Source organism: Seriola aureovittata, chromosome 15, assembly GCF_021018895.1.
Source record: "Seriola aureovittata isolate HTS-2021-v1 ecotype China chromosome 15, ASM2101889v1, whole genome shotgun sequence".
Classification (NCBI taxonomy): Eukaryota; Metazoa; Chordata; class Actinopteri; order Carangiformes; family Carangidae; genus Seriola; species Seriola aureovittata.
In genome coordinates, this window is record NC_079378.1 from 20432615 (window position 1) to 20457807 (window position 25193).

At 41.3% G+C, this 25193-nt stretch overlaps 1 protein-coding gene across 1 annotated transcript in view; it reads left to right on the forward strand.

Moving 5' to 3' along the window:
- The first annotated feature begins 4038 nt into the window (after positions 1–4038).
- Positions 4039–25193, forward strand: part of jam3b (junctional adhesion molecule 3b) — a 36830-nt gene continuing 15675 nt past the window's right edge. Inside the window, exons 1-2 of the mRNA XM_056397981.1 lie at positions 4039–4044; positions 4995–5145. Of these exons, the coding sequence (XP_056253956.1) occupies positions 4039–4044; positions 4995–5145 (157 nt within the window). The remainder of the gene's footprint in view (positions 4045–4994; positions 5146–25193) is intronic.

Here is a 25193-nt window from a genome sequence, read left to right on the forward strand (position 1 = left end):
AGCACCACCATGAGGTTAACATGTTTGGTTTTGAGTGATCAATAATGGATGGTCATGTTAATTTGTTGTACACATTCATGAACTGAACCTCCTGCATCACACCCACATCAGTACACATAGTTCACTTTACCTTGTGTGATGTTAGCATGCTTACACGCTAAGCTACAATGGTGAACATGGTAAACATTATACCTGTTAAACATTGGCTTGTCAGCTTTGTGAACATGTTACCATGCTCAAGCTACAATTTAAGTTTAAATTACCAATGTCCCTAAGGCTAATGTTTCCCATCCCCTTAACCATCCTCACCTTTTCCCTCCTTCCTCTGCTGTTTATATATACCAGCTTACTCCCCATTGTTCTCCACCAGATTGTCTTTGTATGTCTTCATGTCTACATTGCTTTGCTGCTTGTTCCTGTTTGCCCAAATGGTTTGCCACTTGGTTTCTGGATTTTTGCCTGCTTCAGTCTGCCTGCATCAGACTGCCTACCTGTGTAAGACTTTGAACTTTCTGAGTAAAGACTTTTTCCTCTGCCTCCTGTGTGGTTCTCTGCGCCTGAGTCCCAGTTATTCCCAGGGTTGTTACAATTAGATGGTAAGATGTAAATGTTCTCTCTCAGTTTCATACAGACAGTGAAGGGCAAATGCTGGAGAGTGTACTTCGCTACCATAACAGAATCAGTTCCAGGTGGGATTGTATGGCAGGCATATGACACATGAAATTTGTCACGCTGCTGCAGAATGTAACACACTACTACTACATTGCTGTTTTATTTTGCATGTACACTTTATTATCACCGTGTCCACCTCATTTTGTGAAACTTATGTTTTGATCAGTTTGCTACTTTTAGTCATTACTCATTGAAAGCAAAACATTCTTAGAGGGCTCAGTCAGCCCTGTGACTGTCTGACTTGATTGCAGTGTTTGTCAGTGTCAGTCTGCATCTGTCAGTGGTGATAGCAGCCACTCTGAATATCTGCACAAAGTCTCTTGACTCTTAGCCATATTTAATTTGCAGAACTACAACTTGGGGAAGATCAAACTGTTAGAAAATAGATGTTTTTTCCATATTCAGGGAACTCTGACTGACCTGCATGGCGCAATTTGAATGTATTTTTCATCAGTGCTTTAAAGACAAAACGTGCATGTAGTGTACATTGGTGCTGCCATGCCATGTTCATAATGCAGGATTAACTTAACATGACACAAATAAAAGACTAGGGCTGAAATTTCCGCTCCTTTGGGAAGCCATCAGATATTACCATCTGGCTGGTTGATCCATGGATGAGTGTGTAGAGAGATGCACCCACCATTGCAGGGGCTATGATTACCAAAGGAACTTATTACTGTTGAATGAAGAAATAAGAAGCAAAAATGGTCATCCTAAAAACACCCAAAGCAGGAAGTTTGATATATGACATTTCCTATTTGCTACTGCTACTACCATTAAATACGTCTAGATGGTAACACCTTCAGCCACTTTCTTATGACTGAAGCTTTCAGCCAGGAGAAGACGTCACCAGGTGGCATCCAACTTGTTTCAACCCTGAACCACAATGTCCTCAAGTCAGCGGGTCGGCAGTGATGGACAGTCACTCCCCATCTTCTCCTGGCTACCAGCTCAACTCCTCCCACCTGTTCTAGAGTCAACAAGAGGTTCTTTCCGCTGCCTCCCCCAACCTGCGAACAGCTGTCCTCCTCTCCCTTTCTGCTATTCCCAGAGCTGTGAGCATCTTCCGCACACATTGCGCCGGGAAATCCCTGCTACCAACCTGAACTGGAAATAGCCATTGCATTGTTGGACCAGGTCCTGGTACAGGACCCACGGGACTGTCAGTTCAAGCAGGATGACCTCTTCAGTATTTTATATTTTATCAAGTCATTTAATTTTGATTAAAAACTCTGCTCAGCCTTTTTGGCCAGACCACAACAGCAGGTCCAACCCTTATGCTTGAATGTAGCTAACTGATTGACTGACTGACTGAGTGATCAAGTTATACCATTGGTCAACTGAATGAGGTGTGGTTATTGGTTGGCTGGCTGAGTTTTGGAGAATCCCCGTAGGTTGTTGCTCTTTCAAAATGATTTAGTGCAAACAAGCAGTGTAGGCAACTTAGCGCCTTTGTTACTGGATTTACCAACTTTTCAGACATTTGAAAAAAAAAAAAAAGACCATAACAACTAAAATAGTTACTTTTTCGACAAACCTTTTTTTCATAGACAGTCACCAGTATTGCACCAACAGGGGCAAGGTTGGACTTTCCCTCAGAAGACACCTCTCTTAGCTGCCTACACAGCAGCTGACATGGTTGAGTTTCTAACTTTATCTGTGAGCAATCATTTTACAAGTGAATATAGCCAGAATGACTGGATTTTGGCAGCAGCAACATGAAAATGTCTTGGAAGTGACCTTTGGGTAACATGTAGTGTTAATCGGCCATATTTCAGTCACTATTTCATACTTGTTCCATTGTCTGACAACAGAAACAGAAATACATGTAAATGAGAACAGCTTTATTGGTAATTTTGCTGCATTAAGATACTGTATATGTGAGCACAGAGAGGAAGAGAGAAGCAAACACCAATTCTTGTTAACTTGACCAAGAAATAAGAATCATGACAGGCACCACACGCACTTAGCTTCATGTTGCTGAAGTAAGAATCTAAAATCATCTTCTTTATTTATTTTTTGTATTTGATAATAGTTTATAAAATGGCAGGTGCAGTTCATAACATTAATCTGTGCCTGCTAGCTCTACAAGGCCAGTGTCATTAGTTACATTTATGCTTCTCCTGCCATGACAAATTAAAATGTGTGCTATGATACAGAAGGATTATCATGCTTTACGGTCTGACACCTTATATAGAGGATGTATTTATACTCATAAATTCATCATACTAACCTAATATAAAATTACATTTCTATACAAGTGGATTATCAAAACTAGTGCAACTATCAGAATTGCAAATTAAAATTATTAAAAGCAAGGATGTGCAGGACTATGTTGCTATATGTTTAGATTGTTAAAATTTTATGTATTAGAGCTCGTTTTTGTTTTTTTAATGCTGTTACAAGTAACAGGATTAAGCTTTCAAAAAATAAATAAATAAAAAAAAGTTTAAAAAAAAACTGCACACTGTGGAACTGGAATAGCATAAGGTTAAACCCTGCTTTATCCTGCCAACTTCTAAAATGGCAGAGTAATTTGTGATTGATAGTGTTGCTCCATGAGACAAACTTTTTAAACCCATTTCATCCAAGGGTATACTTCAAGAACTGAGTGATCATTCTTTATCTGCTTTGGTATTCTTGCTTAGCTTTTATCAGGGTTACAAACATATAACATCTGCTTATACATATTGTGTGTCTATTGTTAAATGCATGAAGATAAGATATGTTGTTTAGTTTTATGTAACTGCAGTTGTGAGATGTTTTTAAAAAATGTACATCTTGAAGAATCACTGGATTCATATGTATTCATATGTAAATTCTAATTAATTATTTGTAATCATAGTGTTGTGAGGGTTTCTTGACATATCATCTCATGTTTCCTTCAGTAAATTTAATTTGCTTGTGGAAAATTGCCTGATTTCCGTTATTTTGAAAAACCTGGTTTTAAATTTTTTGGGGTTTTAATACTGTACCTATGGTTACCTTTAAATTATCCCCCTTTTTTCCAGGATCAAAGATACACTTTCATGATTTTAACACAACAGACTGCCACACACTGACTTCTAATACAAACCTGGAGAGCAGAGTCTCAAGGCAACACCGTACTTAAAATAACTACACCTGATTCACATTAGAATCTCTTGAATTACATTTACAAGTGTTATATAACACAATTCATACTCATGCTAGCATAATTAGACATACTTCTATATTTAGACATAATTACTGTATTAATCAAGTATGCAGTGAGTGCTGCAATCAAGTCGGATTAGACCTTTATAAACGCTTTAATGATGCAGTATTGATACACACTGTGTGATTGTGTCAAACAGTCACGGTATTAGGTTTTTCTGCATTACACAGATGCAGGTATATAACCATGTTTAGTCCGCTGTGGAACTGTTTGATACTGGTTGACCAGCATGTCACAGGCATGGTTTGAGTAACATTTATATTCTAGGCTGCGTTACTGTCATCACAGAGTTATAACAGGGCTCCAGAGGGAGAAAACTGCTTGATGTAAGCAATACATGTCACTGGAACTGGAGGCCTGCAGAGCAAACCATATCTGCCGTGACAAGGAAAGGACTCTACAAAATTACAGTTGTTCTATCATGTGAATAAGGTAAGAGAGCTCTGGGCTGACATGGTTGGAGCGCCTGTCACTGGGTTCCGACATATGAGCTGGCCTACAGTCCTCAACATGGCTATGATTTACAGCCAGTGAAAAATAGTAAGTGAATATTTTATTGAAAGCGTGCCATATGCTATTGGTCTCAGTACTGACAAGGTGCCAAGCTCAATTTATACCATATTACACATTCTATGGAAGTTCAAATGGCCTAACATGCATGACAAGAGCAGTAAGGGCTACGGCTTTTTTTATTTTGCTGTGCAAACCTATGCTGCAATTATTATTTAGGAGCTTACAATGTGTCATGAGTCGATTTATGGCTAAACTATTTCCTTAAAAGCTATCATCATATATGGTTTGCACTACAATACAGCTGAATGACTGTGATATTGCCTCTTGACAGTTTCCGTTCCCTCCATATTACTAAGGGAAACTGGAAATTTGGTCTGTTGAATAGGCTCTACTTTGTTGCTGACCTCACATCCCACAGCACACACAAGACTGGAGGCTGGTGGTTTCCTATCTCAGCTCCCAGCTGCTGCCCACCTATAGTATAAGGCCACAGTAGTAAAAAGCCTCCCACATCGTGTCAACTATAAATTCTTGTCTGTGTGAGTGATGCTTTCGGTAGCTATGGAAACCCAATATAATAGACACCCCCTCCCTCTCCCTCTCTCTCTCCCAGTCTCTGCCTACGTCTCTCTCCCTCTCTCCGTCGACACCAAAGCTCTTTAGGCTACTTTGCGCATGTACGGCCAGTCAAACCGAGCATTGCATCGACTCCAAGATGGCGAAAGCACGTCTGGCTTGCCTCCTGACTCTCCTCTCAACTCACTGTAAGTACAAAAATCATTCTAACTGGTTGCTTTTTTACCCGCTTTCTCCTCGAGGACCGTGGTCATCAAACATCATTTACTTCTGCATCTGTTTGGTCGAAATTTATCTAACGTTGGGTAAAACATTTACATAGTGCCTCGGAAGTAGCCCTATGTGGACGCAACTAACGTTAAACTCAAGACAGACTGACAGCAAGCACAGTCCTCCCGACGTAAAATAAATACGGTTAATAATTCTCTTTACAAAGTAAATAATACAGTCGCCATTTTTAATACAACTTACTGTCAACATGACTGGCAAATGTGCGGTCAAGCGATGGTTTTAAGCAGCTATTGTTAACCAAATTCATCGCTCCCTCGCTGATTTACCGGAATATTGCTGCTATATGTAAAATAAACTGTCGCATATTAGCAAAGCAAGACTCATTTTCGGCTCTTGCATCAGTTCAGTCAGCGGCAAATTTCAGAGTCTGGTGGGTAAGCCACCGCGTTTTTTCTGACCTCACTTTGGAAAAAAAGTTTCACCCTCGCAAGTTGAGAGAGGGAGAGACTTCGTGTGTGTGAATTAAATATGAATTAAGGCAGTTTTGAAGCCCGTACCGTTAACTATTTAACGTGGGCTTGGAGCCGCGGTCGTGGCAGAGATGTTGGAAGTAGTGATGCGAGATAACGGTTTTTTTTCTGCGGCGGAATAAAGCTGGCTGCCCGCGGGAGGAGCCAGCCAGGCCAGCGAGTGTCCTCTGCCCCCTCCTCCTCCTCCTCCTCCCGTTGTTGCTGGACCCTTTCAAACCGCTCCATAGCTGAGCTGGTAAACAGAAACAGCCGTCGGAAAATCAATTTGTTTCACTAGCCTCCCGAAAGACCCGATATCCTCAGTTTTTCAGTGCTATGGTTGGAAAAGATGAACGCACACCTGTAAGAGCCGAGCAGTCAACTTAGATATTCATCCACGACCCGGAAATCCCTTAGCATACCATTTATGTCAAGTCATTTTCATGTTTAGACTGAATTTGGTGGAAGAGCAAAGTTAAATCATTACTGTTATATGTGATTAAGAATTAAATATATATTGAATATATTCTCCAGGGGTTTTTAGATGGTAATTACATGTACGTGGTACCAGTTGTAGACTAGCAAAAAGCCACTGGTTGCTATTCCTTGCAGTGTTTTTTATTTTTGTTTTTGTTTTTTTGATAAATCTCGATTTTTTTTCACACAACTTTGGCTCTCAGCTGCTCCCAAAATATTACCACGTTTATTTAAAAATTCAGGACCATTTGAAGCTATAATTTACATTCTGTTAATTTTGATAGATTTGTTTGAGGCTTAAAAAGAAAGTGAGGTTTTTCATAAAATGAAGCAATAGCAGGGATTTAGCCTTCAATCCATTTCTAATACAGACGGTATCTTTTGCCTGGCCCTTGTGTAAGTTGCAATGGTCTGCTTTAATTCATTAAATCATTTTTAAAAATTGGTTTAGAAATTAAAGATAGTTTGATTTGTTTTAAGTGTAATAAATGTCTTTGAGAAACATTTTTAGTTTTTTTAAGTAGTTTTTTCTGTCCATGCATGACTAAGTGAGCTTTGGTTATAATGTCATCACAACAGCTTGGCATGAAATGTGGTGCGTGTTTTTCTCTCGTTTCCCCTTGGATGTATATTAAGAAAGGTGTGAGAGCATAGACGTACAGATCAAAGGGAGGTACACACATAAGAACCTCCTGTGATCTCTCAGGTGTGTGAATTGGGGTTTTTTTCTCTTTGCTTTAATTAGGAATAGCAGTGGAGCTTGTTTGAAATCTGTTGCTTTGCTCTCAACACCGTCTCTTGACATACCTCAAGGCTGTGTGCAGATTTTTTTTTTTTCCCAAGTGATACATTTCAAAGTCAGTACTCTTAATGATGTTCCCCTGAGTAAATTTGTGACAGGGAATGGTAGCAGCACAATTGACATTTTCAGGGGGGGGCAGTGAACTGGCGAAGATTTAAGAATTTCTTTTGTCTTGCCTGGACAGGGCTTAGCCATGTGGCCGACTGGCTCCCAGCCAGCACTGCCGCTGTCTTTAGAAACAGGACAAATCTGTCCTGACTGAAGCTCGCCACAAGCCGTGTTATGAATTACTAATTTGTGCTGATAGGCACTGATTACTAATAGGTACTGACTGTAATTTGAATATTTCTTGTATTTTGGAATAGCTCTGCTCCAATTCTCTTTCAAGTTTTGATGTTTCATAAAGCGAGTAAGAAATTCAATGAGGAATGAGTGTATCATTCGGCTTTGCTTTTTGTTCTGTAGGTCACACTCTGTTATTTCTGTGTCTGTGAGAGGTGCTTGTTATTTCCAATTCATGGCATTCTTTGGGTAGCTATCATCTTAATGGCCACGCGGCTCCAGCCATTCCAAGTGAAGGCTAAACCCAGCACAACTGAACTTAGCTGCAAATATAAGCCCAGTCATCTGTCAGTGCAGCGAAAGACGAGGGCCATTGTTATTTTAGGTACACATGCTTACAGCAGCCCTTCCAATCTGATCTAATGGAATGCATTGACATTTTCCATTGTTGGCTTCACCTGAGCCATTTCACATAAAATATTCCAGAGAAAGTGGTACGGATTTTAAGAGGACATCTGCCAGAACCCTCCTGCCAAAAGCACGGCGAAGATATGTGGGAGCTTGGAAGATGCTCAAAGTGGATTAGTACTGAGCAAATATAAACTTTGAGATCACCACTTTGACTCTTATGAGAAACACCTGCGGACATCTGCACATTTCAGACTTTATTGCTGCATTTTTTAAATTGTGTGGCTCAACAAGAGCAAATTTGACCATAGAGACATGTAATCGTAAAAACCTGATCTATCAAAATTACTGCCTCAAAAGGAGACTCATTTAATCAACTTTCACACTTGCTCAGGTGTTAAAACTGATTTCTCCTCCTCGACAACTGACATTTCTGTGACTTGACAGTGTCTTTGTTTTCACTCATGGCTGTCAGCCTAATCCAATTGCAGCCCTTGCTTTATCTGAATGGATAAGATAAGTGAGAAATCTGTCCACTGGCTTGTTGTTGAGCCTCCCCTGTGTTCTCTGCTGGTAAGTCATTTCATCACACAGAGTTTGAATATCCGCTAACTCACATAACTGCAGTGATCATTGGGTGATGTTACCCAGCCCATTCTTCAAACATTTGTTTAAATACAAGTCGAGCGCTGGCACTTTTCTCTTTGTTTGGCGTGTGTGGCACAGCCATGGTGGAATGGCAGGAGTCGGTGTGCCCCGAGATGACTGCTGATAGTGGCTCCCCTCGGAGGTGCATGTTGTCAGATGTTTCCCTACCCACCCAAAGCTTGTGAGCAAATGTTTGAAGCACTCTTTGAATGGCATGTACAACCCCCGTGGGCAAGTCATATGCAGTCTGACATTTTGCTGTGGAGACAGTAAATGGCAGAGTAAAACAGGGACAGACAAACAAAAAAGGAGTCTCTAGCTGCTCAGTGTTTGTTTGTTACAAGTCAGGACTTAGTCTCTGCAGACACCCCTGAGTGAGAGGTGTCAGTGGCATAACACATTTATCATAGCTGTCATTTTGGTCTCACCACAGATGTGACAGCAGGAAGGAATCCTGCAGTTACCATGGGCTGGCTCGTGCTTATTGCCTATCTGGGAGTTGTGTAATTTCACAAAATCACAATTTTGTAATCATTTCTAAATCACTGCAGTCATCCACGTGGATGTCTGTGCAACAACAGTCTCTCCATGGGATAAGTCAAAGTGGCACATGGCCCTCACTGTGGAATGATCCGAAACAGCTGAGCAGGAGTGGGTGGTGGTGTTTTGAGCAGCGTTGCAGGCGTAACCAGAAATATCTGCCGCGTCCCTCCCAAACCTGAGTGTGCACGTTAGCAAATGCAGCATTCCAAATAGAAAACACATGGAGGGAGAATCCTTCTCATCATATGCACTGACTAACAATCATAACCACCTGTTTTCCTGAGAGATAAAAGGGACCCCTGTTGATGAGTTGGCTGAAGTCAGAGGCGAAAGGGGGAGTTGTGAAGAAAGCTCAGCAGTGTTGCTAGTTGAAGGCGTTCAGAAAGCAAGCTGGGTGTGACGATACATCTCCTGAGACAGAAATCCATTTTAACTTGACACAGAGAAGGATTCAGCACCCGCTTTTATCATTTTTCACTCACAGGAACTCATGGCAGATGCTGAGGTTGAAAGGCAAACACTAACATGCTCACGTTCCAGAAATGGCAACGGCATGTGCATGCTTCAAATGTCAATAAGACTACCAAGTGCAAGAGTCATAAACTAGAACCAGCATGCAGGCAGTACACACTGGCCAGAAAATCCATATGAAAATATTATAATGTCCAGAAAAGGAATGCTTCCTGTAAGGCTGTGTCAATAAACTTTATCAGACTTGTAATCAGAGGTTCGGGCAAGAGAGTGATTCATGAGAAAAAGGAGTTAATTGTCATCCTGTTTAGTGTAATGAGCTTTTGGAAATAACGGCTCCTCACCAATAGTAGGCCAAAGTGGTTGTTTGTTTTGACAAGACATTATTATTCAGTGTTTAGACTACTCTAGATCAACAGGATAATCTCCAAGATACCTCTGTGGTGGCTGCCTGAGCTTAGGGCGGCGCAAGAGTGGCTTCCCGTTTGATGATCTTTATCTGTGGTCACATGGTCCCTTGAGGGAGGAAGCGCCACAGTGTTTTTTTTTTGCTCGTGTTCACTGGATACTGATGGAGTACATCAATAGGTCAAAAGAGACCGCCATCGATCAAACATCGGGATGCTGTCAGCTTAGCGAAATAATTAGGGGTTTCATTAATGACATGGCAGGGGCAATGAACTACATGTGGCTGAGCCGCTGTCGGTCAGAGAGGAAAAAGCTGGAGGCTGTTCTCCCACTGAGAGTCATAACCAGATAATCGCTCTGGATTCATCTTTTGTTTACCAGGCTGTAACAAAGGGGCAATTATCGTCTAAAAATAGCCACAAGGCAGAGGCATCTGACAACCTCAGGTGTTTGATCACAGTTCAGTCTAAACCATCGGCCCCACCATTAAAAACCTACCGTGATAATGATTGTGGACCAAACTTATATAGAGTAGCTCAACAGTATCTCAGGTTTTCTCTTTTCGGTTCGAGGAAACTTCTTTTTAATTTAGTAACAACAGCAATAGAAATAAAATAACATTACAGCTCAGCCTGATGATGTCAGGTCACATAGGGATTTCGAGGACTAATAATGGCAGGAACCAGACCCAGGTAAGCCCTAATATCAAACTAAAATATTAAAATCAACTCTAACTGTAGCCAGTGTCTGGATAAAAGCTTCCATTCCTCATTTTGAAAGCAGGCGGGCTTTTAAGTTTCTGTGGAGTTGACAGAGTTTCAGTAATGAAAAGAAATAAAGCAGGGAGACTAGAAGTTGTCAAAGGATAAAAAAAAACCAACAACATTAAAGATGATTCTAGGCAAGTGAAAATATGACTGCACAATCTTTCTGATCTGTTCATCAGAAATGAGATGTGGAGTTTTTTTTTTTTAAATCTCTGTCTTTAGTAAATCTCATTTTCTGGATTATATTGAAGAGCCAGTGAAGTGGAATTCAACTCATCTGATGACACACAGTCACGATAATAAGAAGATATTAGGGGGCGCTCCGGCGTGATCATAAACACAATTGTGTTTGTATGTGTGTTGCCTTGGAGACAATACGCCCGTTCTCACTACCTAGAGAAGTCGAACATTATGTCCTGCCTCTCAGAACAGGTTTAAGTAGCTGAAAAAAAATTACTTTTGGCCAGTGTGAGTGCAGATTTTTTGGCAGTTCCCTGGTCTGTATCATCCTCCTGGAACACGATGATAGGGGTTTATGAAAATATGGTGTTTGAAGATCTCATCTGAGCTGTGTGTGATAGACAAGAATACTGCAAATAAGCTATAGTTATGACCACGAGAATGGCCTCTGTTAATCAGAAGCAGTTGTGTTTGAAGATAATTTCATTTTCTTACATCTGGAGGCGTGTAATTATGAGGGAGGTTTCCACACCTCCATCTGCCCCCCTCCATGCTCATGCCAGGCCTCCATCATGCTAATGTGTGGAGGTAGTACGGATGTGTGGATGCAGCATGTAACATTTAGTTTGTTGAAAATTTTCAGGCAATGCTGTGATGTCCTTAACTAAAACAAAGCCGTTTGGCAGTTCATGCTGTTTGTGGTACATCCAGCCGTTTCTGAGGATGAGGACTAAATGTCAGATGGAGGACTTCATGTGAGTTAGTGCCATCCTCTGGGATGCAGTGTAAAATGGGTTCAAAACACAGCACAGCACAGAAATGATGGATGGGGCTCGATCAGGCAGCGAGACCTGGACCTTGAAAACTTAAAAATGAATAAAATTGGGAAATTATTTATTACATGCTGGTAAGCCGGGCATTTTTCAGACTCAACAAGAACTGAATGTAGCTTAGGGATGACTGCCAAGTTCTAACATATATCTATAACAGCCTTCTAATTGAAAAAAAAACAACAAATCATTTTCTTAGAGGTTAGAAATCCATGTCAAAGCATGATCGTAGTCTTCATTTCTTAAAAGAGGGACTCAGTAGCTCCATACTTGGCAGGACAGTATCTGGTTCTCTGCAGAGGGGATTTCAGAGAGCTTGGGGTAAGACATGACACAGAAATCTTGGTGCTCATCCAAATGAGTTATTAGTGATGATTAACTTTGTGTGTGTGTGTGTGTGTGTGTGTGTATAACAGTGGTGATGCAGCGGATTTCTCTGTAAAATGTTTCTTGTTGGTCACATTGGCTTTGCTGCTTTATCAGTTGAGTGTCACATTCACTATTGAGGTGCATTAAGGTGAAAGCTTCACATCAAATTATCTGCAGTCATTCTTCACGCCATCTCAAATTCATCTTAAAATAATATGGGAGGCTGACTGTGAAAATAAATCACAAATTAGATTCTGGTTCAAATTAGTTTGGGGACATTTGCTGCAACTGTCTTAGCTGGCTCTGGAGTTTGACCCTAATGGAAGTCCGACTACACTTAACAGCACAGGAAGCTTTCCCTATTGACCCAAAATATATATTGTTTTCAAATTAAAGCAATAGTTTGACATTTGATGAAATATGCTTCTTCACTTTCTGGCAAAACATTATAACTCTCACGTGTGTGTTAGCTTAGCTTAGCAAAAGACTGGAAACAAGCTAGGTAACAAAATCCACCAAAATAGCACCTCTAATTCAAGATCACTAATAGCGTGTTATAGCTAATTTCTTTAATCTTCACAAAAACCAAAGTGTTAAAACAACCATTTCCTTATTACTTTTAAAGGGGATGTTTCTTGTACTATTTTTGAATGGGAGCATTAACTTCCTGGAGTCTCTGCTGGATGCCTGGCAACCGCTCAAAGCCAAGAAATAGTTTGGCACACAACCTCCAGTAATATGGCATATTGTACATATTTAAGAAATGTGTTAATTAGTGAGCTTCAGAGGTGTTTTGATACCTTGTACAGTGACTTCCTGTCTTTATGCTAAGCTAAGCTGCCTCATATTTACCTACAGACAGTAAAGTGGTATTGTTCTTCTCATCTACTTCACCCAAAAGATAATTAAAACTAGTAAACAGGAGCAGACAGACATACAAGTAACATTTGTTTGTTGTATCTATGAGCTCTACTGCTGTAGAAAACCCACCAGTAGCATCAGACGTACAGTGTGCATTCAGCTGACTGGGCAGATAGAGTTGGCAGATTGTAACCAGACTATCTGGCCATATGGTGTGAGGGCTATCCCTCCTGGGCTACTTAGTGGTAAATATGTTGAGATTGAATTGGAATTGATAACACTTTTGGTAGAAAGTCATCCAAATGGTATTGATCTGAATGGTATTGATCTCTTACACCAGTGGCTTTTAGGCCTAAAAATAGGAAAAAATCCACAAAAGATGATCACGAAGACCTAACCGAGAGCTCTTCCTCTTCCTCACCAGCTGTGTGAGGTACTACCCTCATTCGAAGTGTTGTTTTAATGGAGCAGGAATAAATACTTAAAGAGAGTTGAAATGGTTGATATCCAGGAGCATTAATGGAATTTCCTGATTCTGTCAGAAAAGATCAGGAGTACCCGGATTGTCCATGCTTTTTAGGCTTTGCTGTGAATCAGGCCAGAGCAGAAGCTCAACATACACAGCACTGTTGCCACATGTGTGTGAGGGCATACTTTGGGTAAGTGAGTGCCTCAGATATTTGTCAGGATGCCACGCATAGGCGACGAGTTTGTAACATGGTGGCTGGCCCCTGTCTGAGCTCCAATTGGGTGCTGTACATGTGGGTCTGCTTGGTTTATGTGTCATAGAAAGCAACAGAGGGGAAAGAGGAGGAAGCAATTTGGGCGGATTTCACCGTGACTCAGTGGTTTGTCAGGCATTTGCCATAATTTTAACAGGTCACTCAAAATGGCCAGGCAGCAGCCTCAAAGCTGATCACAGACTTAAGAATTAAGTTGAGACTGTCCTATAATTTTAGCTACAGACCCTTAACGGAGGCTTAGTTGAATGGTTGACATTAACAAGCCTGTCCACCATACAGTATTTTAGATATATATATACAAATACTGTCCTCTGGACTGACCTGAACTAAATAGATAGATAGATAGATAGATAGATAGATAGATAGATAGATAGATAGATAGATAGATACTTTACTTATCCCCTAAGGGAAATTCATGTGTCCATTAGTTCATTGTTGATAATAATAATAATTATAACAGTAATAATAAAAACAGTTGATATAAATACACAATAATAATTAGATTAGTCCACTTCCTTTGGTTGAGGTGTTGTATAGCCTGATGGCAGTGCGAACAAAGGATCTCCTGAACCCCTGTTCTGTGAGATGAGACGTTTGCTGCACCTGTAGCTGCTTCTCTGTCCTGCCAGAATGTTGTGGAGAGGGTGGTTGGTATTGTCTAAGATGGCTTCCAACTTACATTGCACGCGTCTCTCCACAACAGTCTTGAGTGAGTCCAGACTCCTGGCAAGCACAGACCCAGCCTTTTTGACCAGCTTGTGCAGTCTCCTTGTGTTCATGTTTGACATGCTGCCGCCCCAGCAGACTGCAGCATAAAAGAATACACTGGCCACCACTGACTGATGAAACGTGCAGCATTTCACTGCGGACGTCAAAGGACCTGAGCTTCCTGAGGAAAAAGAGCTGGTTCTGCCCCTTCTGGTAGATGGAATCAGTGTTCAGGGACCAGTCCAGTTTCCTTTCCAGGTGCACACCTAGGTATTTATAAGTGTGCACCACCTCAATATCCTTCCCTCTAAATTTGACCGGCTGAAGGTTGGGCCTAGACCTCCAAAAGTCCATGACCATCTCCTTGGTCTTGGAGGTGTTCAGGAGAAGGCAGTTGTTGTCGCTCCATTCACTGAAGGCCATCATCAGATCCCTGTACTCCTCTTCCTGCCTGTTCCGGATACGCGCCACAATAGCTGTGTCATCCGAGTATTTCTGGATGTTGTATTTAAAGTCCGCCGTATACAGGGTGAACAGGAATGGAGCCAGAACAGTCCCCTGTGGAGCCCCAGTGCTGCTCATCACTGTCCCTGACACAGTTACCCAGCCTGACGTACTGTGATCGTCTTGTCAGGTAATCCACAATCCATGACGTGATCCACCCCCATCCCTTCCAGTTTGTCTTTAAGAATGGGGGGTTGGATGGTGTTAAATGCACTTGAGAAATCAAAGAACATAATCGTCATGTAACTACCTGGCTCATCCAAGTAAGAATTGGCCCAGTGGAGCATGTAAAGGACGGCATCATCCACTCCAATATGTTCTTTGTAGGTGAACTGTAGGGGGTCTAGTGCATGTTCAACCTGTGGTGGAAAAGCAGCCGCTCCAGGCGCATCATGATGTGTGATGTGAGGGCCACCGGTCTGTAGTCATTTCTCTCAGCCGGTCGCCCTACTTTAGGTACTGGAACAAGACATGATGTTTTCCACAGGATGATGGAAAACAAGAAGAGGGGAGTAAAATGAGTCAAAACAGGATGAGCCAGTGAGTATTCCACAGCCCATCTATGTTCAGGGATTTCCTGACTTTTTTCCGTTAAGGTTTTAATTAAACTAAATTGTCAGTTTCTCAAAATTAAACCTCAGAAAAAAAGAGAGAAAGAGAGCAGAGTCATCGCTAAAATGACCATGTTATCTACTCTGCCATTTCCTTTTACAAGACTGCTCCCAGTCCAAAATCAGATTAACATATTTATACAATGGTCATTAACGGACCATAAAAGGTAACCTTGTGAGGATTGTGAGGACGCCACATACAACCACAATTACCACATAGCATTATAAGGGATTTTCCAAGAAAAAAATCTGTCCTTGTTAAAATGAAAAAAACTCAAGCCATGAATACAGTTAGAGACATTTTAATGAACAGGGTTTACAACTGTATTTCTTGTAGCTTGAACATTAGCAAATATATACATGTTATATATATATATATAAGTTCACTGTATCACTGTGTGGCCACTTTTCTTGCATTTTTGTCTTTTGTGAAGGACAAAAAAGGAAAATAAAAAATCAATGAATTAAACAGTCCTTTTTTAACTCACTCTCATGTGCCACAAAGTTCATACCTGATCTTTTTTAAATGTTTAAAAACTACTGCACCAATTTATCATTGCACTCCTATAACATAATCAGACTTGTAATGGAAAAAAAAAAGATTCTCCATTTTCAAAATGCATATAAGTACAGATGAGGTAGTTGCACCTACAGCTGGACAAATTGTAGCTGTATGTAATCTTGGTTGAAACTTGAAAACGAATGAATGAACTTGGCAGCGATGTCTTGCCATGGACCACCAACAGGATGGCTGTAACACTTTGAAAATGGACATTGCTAAGATTGCTTGTTCTTCAGGTGTTTGACTAGTTTCTTTATTAGCTTCTGTCTGCTTCTCATGTGACTCAAATCTAAAAACAAAGTCGCATCTCAGAGTTATTCTCTTGAACTCAAGAATACACAGAGCGCAGATGTGCAGTTCCTAAAATATTCAACATACAAAAGCAAAGAGTCAACAAATAATTTATAGAGAAAATAAAAAAACAACAGCAGAAAACACGAGAACAAAAGCCTTTTAGTCAGCAGGGGTAAAGTTTATGGTGCACACACAAGGCCTGAGAATATGTGTATGCTTTTTGGGAGAGGTGAACGAGAGGAAAAACATACAAGAGGCCACCAACCTCTACACCCACCCCACCCCACCCCAAAGTTGAACCTGCAGCTCCCTCACAACCATTAATTCTGGCCTAATCTGGTCTGAGCTAGAACAATGATCTTATGGTTTTATGAGCTTTCCACCACACTTTCAGAGGGATTCTGTATCTTCGTGCTGATGAGTGTCTCTGAACAGCCTCCGTCCAGCCAGAGCTCGGTGTAATGAATCCCCCGCTCACCCACCCCCACCCCTCCTTCCTGCCCTTCCCTTGCTGAGAGTCACTCATGCAGAACTGAGCGACTGTACAGTTTTATCTGAGATCATCAACACTCAAGATCATCAGTGTTCACATCTGTGGGCGGCTTCCTTTGGGGCAATTGTGAGCGTGGTAACGTTGCTCAGTGAGAAGCTCAGTTCTGCAGTCAGGGATGAGCTCTGCTGTGATGTGCTGGTATTCAACTTAAAGGTCCCAGTCAGAGCTGAGTATAACAATCATTATGAATGCGATATAACCACTTGTGCCTGCTCCATTATACCGTTTTTCTTTCAGTGTTGAGACAGATGTATTTAAGCTGATTGAGCCTAATCGGTGGTAGTCACGGATTGTCAGGGCTGGGCCTGCTGAGCACACTTACAAGCAGTGGAGTACTTCTGAGTCTTACTTCTTGTCCACTATTTAGTTTTTTTAGTTCTGGATGTTCCTGGGAAAAATACTGACAAGTGAAGCTATTCTATAATTTATATAATACCCAGTGACATCAGTGTATGTGAATGAACGACACTAACGTCGAACAGACGCTAAATTTTGGAAATGAAAATTGGATGTCAAAAGCCAACAATGGCTAATTGTGACGTTTAGCAGATGATGTTTTTTTGCTTATGACCAGAATGTATTGTATGTAGATGGCATGAGAAGATGCTTGATTTTGTTTACTTAACAACATAACTTAAAACCAACAAACTATCAGCGTCAACTGTCAGTCTTCTATGCCAAATTAACATTGATATTAGTCGTTCTCCTGACATTGAATTTTGATCACCTGACGTCACAACTTACATTCAACCAAATATCAACATCTAACGACGTTGGTCGCCAGCTGAGTGCCTGCAGGGTCTATTCTGCTCACTGTGACTAATGTCCGCTTGTACTGAGCTAACAAGTTATTTTTTCCTATACGCAGCTGAATCATTGTATTTTTATGTCGCATGTGAAGTCTGCATCATTTGGGCAGTCAAAAGTAAGAAATTATGAACTCATAATTGCAGGTTTTAGTTTTTGTATAAACACCAGAGTGCTTCATATTCTTAAAATAAACATTCCTAGATTCTTAGCTGTTTGGAAAACATTCTATTGAAAATGATTCTTTCTCATTATTTTCGTGGCATTAAATTTTGTTTTCGATTGTTACAAAGGACAACGTTTTGTAGGTAATGAACTTAATATTGAACAGAGGAGCACATGTATGCCATAGCACACAGAACGCAGAGCAGTTATGTTTGACGCAAGCAGAGACAGCAGGTGACTGAGGTCGCCAGCTGTCTTCTATTCTTACCATGAAAGCTCTTTGGAACTTAGCCATTGTTTCCCGGACTAGTAGGTTTCACTGTAACTGGGCGGAGCGCACCTTTACTTCCTGTGTGACTGTACACATGATGGCACAGGTCACGTAACAGCCTGGAAACAAAATGGGTGGCGTGAAACGGCTGGTCGTTTGGCTGTCTGATGCCTTTGTCTGGTATTTCCCACGGAAACCCATCAAGGATTTTTCCCTGAGCAGGTGATGGCAGTGTGGCTTCAGCGGGGGGGGGGTCAGCAGCAGGAGTCTCAGATGGTTTCCTTCCTCAGCTGTTGTTGAAGTAACATTCCTGGTTCCACAGCTCAGCCAGCCTGTGCAAACTATTTGAGTCTAGAGTATGTCTTTATGCACATTTGTTGTCTGAGGGGGGTGCTTGTTGGCAAATTCCTGTTTGAAAACTGCACACTTTGATGTCTCAATATTTATTTTTCTTTATTTTTCTTTATTTTTTTGACATGCTAGGCTCAACATGTTCATAAAAAACTATCTCTATGAAATGAGTAACAGTCATGATTTATTTCCAGTCTCTGACAAAATGGAATTTGGAAGTCTGGTTTGGTTTATGAAACAAGCATCTCCACCCTTTTAATTAGGTTACTGTATTTCAGAGATTGAAATGAGCACGTATCAAAACAAAAACTTCTGAACCTCATCTTGGTTTAAATTCTCCAGACTAAAAGTAATTGCTTGTTTTCTAATGTATGTGTTCCACCAAGTTTGTACATCAACCAGAAAGAGCTCTCCAGTGGAGCTTCTAAACAAACACACAAGAGAAAGTTGTGTCTCTGATCATGCCCTTTACTTTCTCCATTTAAAGTCTTGTGTTGAAAACATGGGGGCATCAAGTGACCCCCAGTCCCCTCCACCCTGGCTGCCTGTCAAAGCTCAGGTCACCTGTGACCAGTCATCCCCACATACTCAAACGCTTTTGGCGACCTCACATTCTGCAATCCTCCTCGTGTACTTCACATTAGTGCTTACTAAGGAACAATGAAACAGCCAGAATTGCTTCCCACAGCATTATACAACATGCAGGCCAGTTGCCATAGTTTGTGAGGGGCTCGTTTAAAGGAAATCTTTGTCAAAGAGTAAATCTTTGCAGCAGCTTCGTGATTGACCTTTGACTCTTTGCCTGACCACACTGATTGACTTCTGCTTTTTTTCTCACAAAGTCAGCAGGCACACCCTTCAGTCTGTTACTGAAGATATTAAGTGCAAGCAACAATCAGATGAACTCTCCTTTACTGTATATTGTATTTTCTTAAACAGCATCTTTTTAGTTTGTGAGGGATTTAGAAGACTCACTGTGTAGTTATACTGTACATCAGCTTCCAGTGCTGCAGACTCTTACTGATCACTGTGCAGCCTACAGTTTGTGGAAAACAGTTAACTGGAATGGCATGTGGGCGGCTCTCACAACATAACAAGTCAGTTATGATTAATCTGTTGAAAAAACAAAAATTGTGTGAAGTGTTGTGAAATTTGGAGCCACTTTCTGAAGTCTTCAGTAATCAGATACACATCATGTCAATCCAACCGCCATGCTTTTCCAGTATTCAGGCCTCCGCTTACACAAGATGGTTTTTGTTCTAGAGTGAAAACAAAGGCCAATTAATAGGCCAGGCTGTGGGAAGCCACTGTTTTAAGAGTAGACTTTAGAGATACTGGGATTTGTCCTGTGCCTGCTGTTTAGATAGCATCTTGATGACTTCTGGGAAGCTCTATCATGAAGACTTCATAAACTTCCTGCTGCCATCTCACACATTATGCTCCTGAGTGCCACAAATGTGAAGCTACACAGTCCAAGACATGAGTGCATTTGGCTACACCCTTGTTGTGTGTGTTTAATGCACTGTTACATTTGTCTGTTGGCATTCATGCATAGTTGGTTAGTGTCATTTCATTACAATGAGCGTAGAGGAGACAACTCTTCATGGCAGAGGCATCAAAACACACTGAACTCCTGCCCATGCTGTAGACGCGTGCAGGGCAAAGTACAAAACTCATGAAAACAGCTAAAAATAAAAGTTAGCAGAGTTGTGTATAAAGATGGTGTGTCCCTAAAGGCTGCGTCGCAAAAAACACCCTTTCAGTTCAGCTCTTTTCACCCCACAGCGGGCATCCTTGGAGCATGCAGGAAGTGGGGCAGATTAAACCTTTTGGACCTGTTAAGTCAACATGTCTCTGCTGTGTGGTGTTGTGTTATTGTTCAGTTGTCAGTTGAGCCTTAGCTCATCGTGGTCAGCTACGCTCACCGTCCACGACCTCAACAATGAGCGCTTATCTCTGCAGGCTGTGGCTGAGTGGCTCAGCTGCCCCCCCATATCTCTCTGTCAGTGTGCCGGCCAAATGGGGCATTATTAGGTAAAGAAACTGCTGGCTGGTCAAAAAAATACCCACGTTAATATCCCAGCAGCCAGATTAGCCTGATATCTTCAGATGTGAGTATATATCTTTATATGTTGTAGAGGAATTATTGGTTAATCCTTTGTGGCATGCTAATGGGAAGAGTGAATATTTCTATTGAGAATCGAATGTGTGTGCATGTGCGTGTGTGGGTGTGCGTGTTGGTGTAAGTGCATTGGGTGGGGGAGGTTTCGGTGTGTGTGGTAGAGGGGACAGGCAGCAGAATGTTATCCAGGGATTTACCACCATGCATTATTATCTGACCAGTTCATTGTTGACCCACAGGGAGGATATAGGTTAGTGCACAGTAGCAATAGTCCTTTATAAATCCCTGCTCCAGTGATCAGTTTAAAATGGCGTCACAATCAGTGGACTCTCAGAATCATGAAATAATACTGCCCACAAGCCAGAGCTGAGGCCATGCAAATGTTTATTTTCATCATGTTTCAAAAAGGTCTGCGTGGAAATTGCATTCCTAATTAGGATTAAGGAAGGGGTCAGGCAGTCTGGACTAGAATGTGAAGCATTTGCAATGAGTGCCGCTGATGCCATCTGTGCAGAGTGTGGTGAGGAGCTAATTCTGGCACTGACTGTGGTGCGATTTAACACAGATTTTTGTGGTAGCAGCTCCAATTCAAGTATGGGATTTTACTCTTACTACATCCCAAAAAACTGTTGCTGTGAGTTGAATTAGCCCACCCCAACCTCATCCCCGCCTTCCTGTTAGATCTCCTTTAAGCTGACGCCATGGCGCTCCCCAATTCATCTGGACATCCAACATGTGTGGCATGTCAGATTGTTCGCATAACAGAGATGCTGCGCCAGGGGAGGCCAGCTCAGCCTCTTGGCCTTATGTTTCGATCTGTTTTGACAAGGCGTTCTCACTGTCTCCCTCAAGAGGCTGACCTGGGCTAGAAAAATGAGCAGCCAATTATTTCATCATGAAGTATGGTCAAGGATTCCCTGGCTGTCTGTGAAAGGCGAGGGAGAGCTACCGCTGCTTACACTTCTTACCTGGGAGGGATCCCAATTAGCAGACAGCGGGGGCTGTGGCTGGTGCTGACAGCCACTATAAATAGAGGCTGGACATTTGAATGCTAGCCTGTTCGCAGGATATTACCTGTGATGGTCCTTATCATCGCTGAAGTGCAGCTGAAATTTTAAGACTGGCACAGAAATCTGTCTTATATCACCACTTGTAGGTTTATTATCTCGCTCCCTGTGCTTGTTATTAATGTTGCCACTGACACAGTGAGTATTGCTTTTAATATTTAAAAGATAATAATTATGCAGCAAGTGTGTTTACAAAAGAGTTGTGAAGGCACCACTGGACACCACTGCACAGTTGACAGACATCGTCATGTTGCTAATAATTCACGTTCGGAGAGCGGCAAGGGAGGGGGCACAGTCTTTCAGCACAGAGTGCAATACTGGAATTACACTGCATCTCAAATATAACTCTGTGCTGTATCAAGTTTTCCATGAGGGTCTTGTGACTGGGTTTTTTTGGTCAATAGGCTTAGGTCTGCGTTTCCACATTGTGTGTGTTTGATGGTTATTGTGTCCTCAGTCACAATACCCATGGACTATTGGTCTGTTTAATTAAGCATTCATTCACTCCTACAGCCTGAAACTGTGTCACAAAACAAAGGTCTCCATTGGCATGCACGGCTGCTGGGACCATGTGAAGAGGCAGTGTGATACCAAACAACAGCACTATTTTTATACAGCAGCCAGGATCTGATTATCTGAGGGCTGAGATGCTTCACATGACTTGATGAATGAGTAATATTATCGTTGTAGATCATTCAGTGGATATCAGGTCTTTCTAAATGCCTTATTGTGGAGAACAACTTTGACAGCATGTGAGGAAGAACAAGAGCCCTGTGTTTAGAAGGTGTTTGCACACCAATTGTCCATTTGACACTTTTGGTATAGTATAAAATTTATGTGTAATGTGTCTGCATCAGTTATGGTGCAGCATGTGATATAATAATAAGTGGATTAAAGGAATTATGATTATATAACATCGTATAATATACAAAGATTATTTTATGCTGTGTTGTCCATCATGGTGAGGAAGATACTCTGCAATAATTTGGAGTCTATTGTATAGCCTGACACATATGACCCATCTGCTTTATGACTGATATAAATGAACATGCCTGTGGGGTTTGTATAGAAAGAAACATAATGCATTATTAATGCTGTATATATGTTTTTTATACATATATATATATATATATATTTGCCTGCAACAAATATCGCAAAATTAAAAGAAAATAAATGTATCATGTAATGATTTGTGATGATGCGCAAGGAAATGACAGGAAAATAATATAATTTACATTTTGACCTCCCTGTACTGTACAACTTAATAAGTCTTAAAGATGTTGTTTGTGCCAACAGCAATTTCTTGTTGTAGCAAGGTCTACAATACAACAAAAATAAAAGGTCTAAATGAGAAATATTTAAATATTTTTAAATGTGCATGTTTCCTAAACAGCCATTCAGTGAGTGTGGAGTCCACTGATGTGAAGTGATGGCTCAACACAGTGACTGGCATCGCGGCAAGTGGAGCTGCGTGTAAGGTGGAAGATTAAAAGTTGCTTTTCCTCCTCTGTGGTCCAGTCCTGTGAGCTAGTCGTACTTAGCTTGAGGTCAGAGTGAGAGCAGGCCAGATGTAGACGCTAACACTGACACAAAGTGACAGGTTCCCAGGCATTCAGTGACACCATCGGCTCCTCCGCTACCCTCCATCCTCCCATTGGCTCAGGCCGAGTCTTTGACCCTGCCTAGATCAGAGGGCTCACCAGCAGTAAGGCACATGGGTGGCCCTGGCCTTACCGGGCTCACAGATCAGGGCCTACAGCAGCCTCATATGTAAATGCAGAATAAATGAATACACAAGGAGGCCTTGTGGGGAAAGCTGAGTACACCTGGAAAAGATAGGACACATTTGAATTAACTCCTGAAACCAGGATACAACTTTGAGTCAGACAAAATTAGTTTATCATGAGTAGAATGGTTGTTGGGAAAATGCTTGTCTGGGACATCACCCTGAGTTCAGGATAAACGTGAATAGGATGACGTAATTCAACTGAAAATCTTCATAGTGTAATTTCATTTATATGCAGCCTTTAAAATCAATAAATTAGCTTTTTGTATTTAGACTTGTATTTTGTATGTTTTCATCCATTCTCAGGTGCTCTTACTGTGACATGCAGTATGTGTACACTGTGTGTGTGTGTGCAGATATATATACAGTATGTATCCTTTACCTCCCCCTCCTGCTGCTCATCTTCATCTCTTTACTCTTCTCCCGTGCTTGTTAAGGCTTATTGTATAATGACCACTTTGCATTCTGAGCACAACCTTAGCCTGACCACTTTCATCTCTGAAAATTATACTTCTGCCAGGTTAATGTTACATGGCCACAGGAAGAGTGACAGAGTTAATCCATCCTACATGCTGGAAGCAACAAAGTTAAAGGAGTTCAAGGAATAGTTCGACATTTCGGGATATATACACATTCGCTTTCTTGCTGAGAGATAGATGAATAGATTGATACCACTCTACTAAACAAGGCAGATATAATTTGTGAATTAGTTAGGTGCTGGTAGGCAGAGTCAGGCTTTCCTTCTGTTTCTTAAGTCTCAAGTCTAAGCTAAGCTAACCAGCTGCTGACCTTATATTTAGCATACAGACATGAGAGTGGTATCAATCTTCTCATCTAACTCTCCACCAGAAAGTGAATATGTGCATTTCTCAAAATGTTGAACTATTCCTTTATATTATTATTTAATAATCCTATTATATGACCAGTAGTTTTTAAAGTGATGTATGTTTACCATTCAACTCAGACAAAAATAGGAAGAAATAGGAAGCCCAGGGAGCTGTTAGCTCTCCTGCTCTTACAGGAAACAGATCAAACTATGACCCACATACCAACATAATGTATGTAGCAATCCATGAATTTAGTGAACAACTCCAGCCCTGATCAGCATGTGATACATTTATACGTAGGTTTAATATAGCTGCATATTTAACATAGACTTGCAGTTTGCTGCTCCTTCAGTGACATGCTCCAGGTCCAGCCATTGAGCTCAAATGTGGTGACATTTGCTCAGCAGCTGAGGAGCGTCTGATGCAGTATGCCTTATCTTTGTTTCAACCTGTCCACATGTACATTTTCCCAAAATTCATCCTTTTGAGTGTTCTCACCATGTTTGCCACTCAGACTGACAGCTCTCCCACAGGCTCTTTTAGTCATGTAACAAGTAAAGTGAATATAGACTGCTAACATGACCGCAGCAGAAGAAGAAGGGAAAAAATGCCTTATGTTTGTGGCTTAGATAAATTTGCAGTTCAGCTCAAGCTCAGAGCAACACAAAGTCTGTTGTTGAAAGCTTCAGTGTGTAATGAAAAATTGTTTTTCTCCTGCCAGTAGAAGGTGATTTCCCCAGTCAATCAAACAAAAAGATTACTCATCCACAAATCGAAACATGTTTGATGTTATGAGATCTCATGAGTAGTTCTTCTGTGGTAATCTCAAATCAAGGTCTGGAGAACGCTCATAACACACTGACAGCATGAAGGTAAAAGTAGGTGTGAGTGGGAAGAAGAAAGTTGAATATACACGTGGGGCTGGGGAGAGTCTGACACTGTTGGACGACCACAGCTGTGACAATACAACCTGGGGTCATTCTCCTGCCCGCTCAGCCCTAAAACCTCCCCCTCATTGTCATCATGTCAAGAGGTTACTATTTTCGTGGAAGAAGACTTCTGAGGTCTGCTCAGTCACT